This window comes from Cyprinodon variegatus, unplaced genomic scaffold, assembly GCF_000732505.1.
Source record: "Cyprinodon variegatus isolate N-32 unplaced genomic scaffold, C_variegatus-1.0 Scaffold1800, whole genome shotgun sequence".
Taxonomy (NCBI): Eukaryota; Metazoa; Chordata; class Actinopteri; order Cyprinodontiformes; family Cyprinodontidae; genus Cyprinodon; species Cyprinodon variegatus.
This window is the reverse complement of record NW_015152253.1, coordinates 22,039-24,420: the sequence shown is the minus strand read 5'-3', so window position 1 is coordinate 24,420 and position 2,382 is coordinate 22,039. Positions and strand designations below refer to the sequence as shown.

Genomic DNA, 2,382 nt, shown 5'->3' with positions numbered 1-2,382 from the left:
TATATCATCCTCTATTTGCCTGTAGGTGAGTTTTAAATGAGACTTAAGGAGAATCAGTAAACCTTTCTGGTTTGGAAACACCTTGAAATGTTGGTAGAACTGATGGATAACCCTCTGCCTGAACTACAGGAGCTTTAATGGTGGATAGCAATAGTTCTTTCAAGAAAAGAGAGGCTTGCAGAAGGAATCTTCTATTTGTTGTGCAGCAGGTCAGCTAACCCCACCTTCTCTGTGTTTGTAGCTGTCTGTGATGTTCATCCTCTTGGTGGTGCCCACACCCTTGGTGGAGATGTTCTGCCCGATTCTGTTTTTCTCTGAATAAATGCTCTGCTTGGATCCATCCCGCTTGATCTGACCAGAAATAACAAAATGAAAAGGAGGCAAAGATATTTCACTAATGCAAACATTCCGATGATACTAATCCTTCCGAATGGTTTATTGCTCTGCAGGAATAACTGATTTTTCTATGGATCCCACTGACCAGCCAGGTGATGCAGTCGGCGTTCACTGAAGCGAAGAGAAATGGAACGTCGTATTTGAGATGAGTGTCTCCGTTCAGGATCGCCGACACCGGAGCTGGGCCACAGCAGAACATACCTGCAGGACAGCGAGATTAAAGCTTCCATATGTTGCAAAATTCACTTTAGAAACTTTTCTAACAGTCATGTGTGCCCTGAGGCTTGCATGAGGTTCATGGCTCAGGAATGCCTTGCTCCACCTCTTAGCTAATGTGTGCCTAAAATTCTGTTCGAAAAAATCTCCACTCATGATGTCATTTCGGGAAAACATCAACACCAAGCGTCCACACAGAGATGGCTAAGCTAAGAGCTAAACACAGCAGCTGCTCTATCAATTTTATGGTACCAGGCCTGTAACGTGACAGCTCAGTTTAACCGTAAGCTATTTGGGACCCTTGTTGGTTTATTTTCTGAAATCTCCATCTGTGCTCCTCAGCCCAGCCTTCAGTCTCCATCTGACTTCAAGCTAAACGGAGTCCAAGTCACATCATGTCTGCTATGAAAGTCATTGCGGAGGCAGAGAGGCTGAGCGTCTCTAATCAGGTGCAGCAAAATGTCTGAAAAAGCACTGACATATTCAGAGCAAGAGGTGCAGCAGAACTGTTAACATGAGGCTGAAAAGTGATGAGAGGAAGAACTGAGATGATCAACAGCAGTGCGGGCAGATAAAGAAGGATGTCTGCATGCAGGGACGTTCAAAAGCAACATAAAGCGTTTTAAATAAAAGAAAAAATCACTTTGAAAGGCACCACTCTTTCAACTTTAAAGTCCCGTAAGGAAACTATATTAACCAAATGTTTTGCAGATGTCATGGGGCCAAAGTACAAAATCAAAGCCAGCATAAAGTCAAGCAATCAAACTCAAAATATCAAAGTGTCACTGTACCGTCACTCTTCTCCTGTGGAGTTGGATCCAAAGCCTGCCAGCCATCATATCTCCCATCTTTGGCCAAATCGGGTCGCTTCATCCAGCCCTCCACCCAGACGTGATAATTCCTTAAAAAAACAATCACATTTAACGAGTGATGAAAAACAATAAACGCTCAAGAACAAAATGAAAAGACAGAAGCAAACTGCTGCGACTTGTAGCAGGATAACAGTATAGTTATAATGTGAACTTTTAGATCATCATCCATTCCTTTGACCCTAATCCAGAGACCATGAGGATGGAAAAGCAGGAAGAAGAGGAAAATAAGGTTACAAGCTCTACATGTCTCCAACTTCTCACCAGACGCTGTCTTTGGTCTCTTTCTCACGGACTCCGTAGTCGGCAAAGTAGGTGTCGATGGTCAGGTTCTTGTTGGTGTCATGAGCCGACTGGAAGTTGGTGACGACGCGGCAGGGAATGCCCAGCAGACGCATCACTGGAACCAGTACACAGCATCGTTACCATCGTTCCACAGGTAAATATTTAAAATGAATCTTTGAAGCATCTTTCTGAGGGTAGAAGGATTTAACCGTATAAACACATTATTTAAATGTTTAGTTACTCTACAGCAGAGGTCTTCAGATTAGCGGACTAATTAGCTGGCTAATGCGGACCAAACCTGATTTAAAACATTTATAAATGACCGCATGTTGTCCGACAACAGTTTCTAAATTCACCTGCACCGCTTCTCCTGTTAATACGGTAAAGCCCTACGGATCGTTTGGCATCAGGCTACATGTGATCCAAATGAGCCAATGAGCTGTCAGTCTGGGTTGCTGCTGCTGCTACTTTTAGACGCAGCAGGCAAACCTGTGGCAAGCCGGGCGATGGGAAAGAAGGAGAAGACCATGAGAAAAAGAGAGCAGAGAAAGTGTGGACTGCTGGAAGAACTGCGGTGAACTGGTGAAAGAAAAGTGAAATGGCGTGCTCAAAGATG

At 44.0% G+C, this 2,382-nt stretch overlaps 1 protein-coding gene across 1 annotated transcript in view; it reads right to left on the bottom strand.

Moving 5' to 3' along the window:
• The window catches only part of LOC107104576 (protein-glutamine gamma-glutamyltransferase 6-like), a 34,016-nt gene that overhangs the window by 16,004 nt on the left and 15,630 nt on the right, over positions 1 to 2,382 (bottom strand). Inside the window, exons 5-8 of the mRNA XM_015404593.1 lie at positions 1,746 to 1,881; positions 1,404 to 1,513; positions 482 to 597; positions 225 to 351 (exon numbers count right to left, since the gene is read on the bottom strand). Coding sequence (XP_015260079.1) covers positions 225 to 351; positions 482 to 597; positions 1,404 to 1,513; positions 1,746 to 1,881 — 489 coding nt within the window. The remainder of the gene's footprint in view (positions 1 to 224; positions 352 to 481; positions 598 to 1,403; positions 1,514 to 1,745; positions 1,882 to 2,382) is intronic.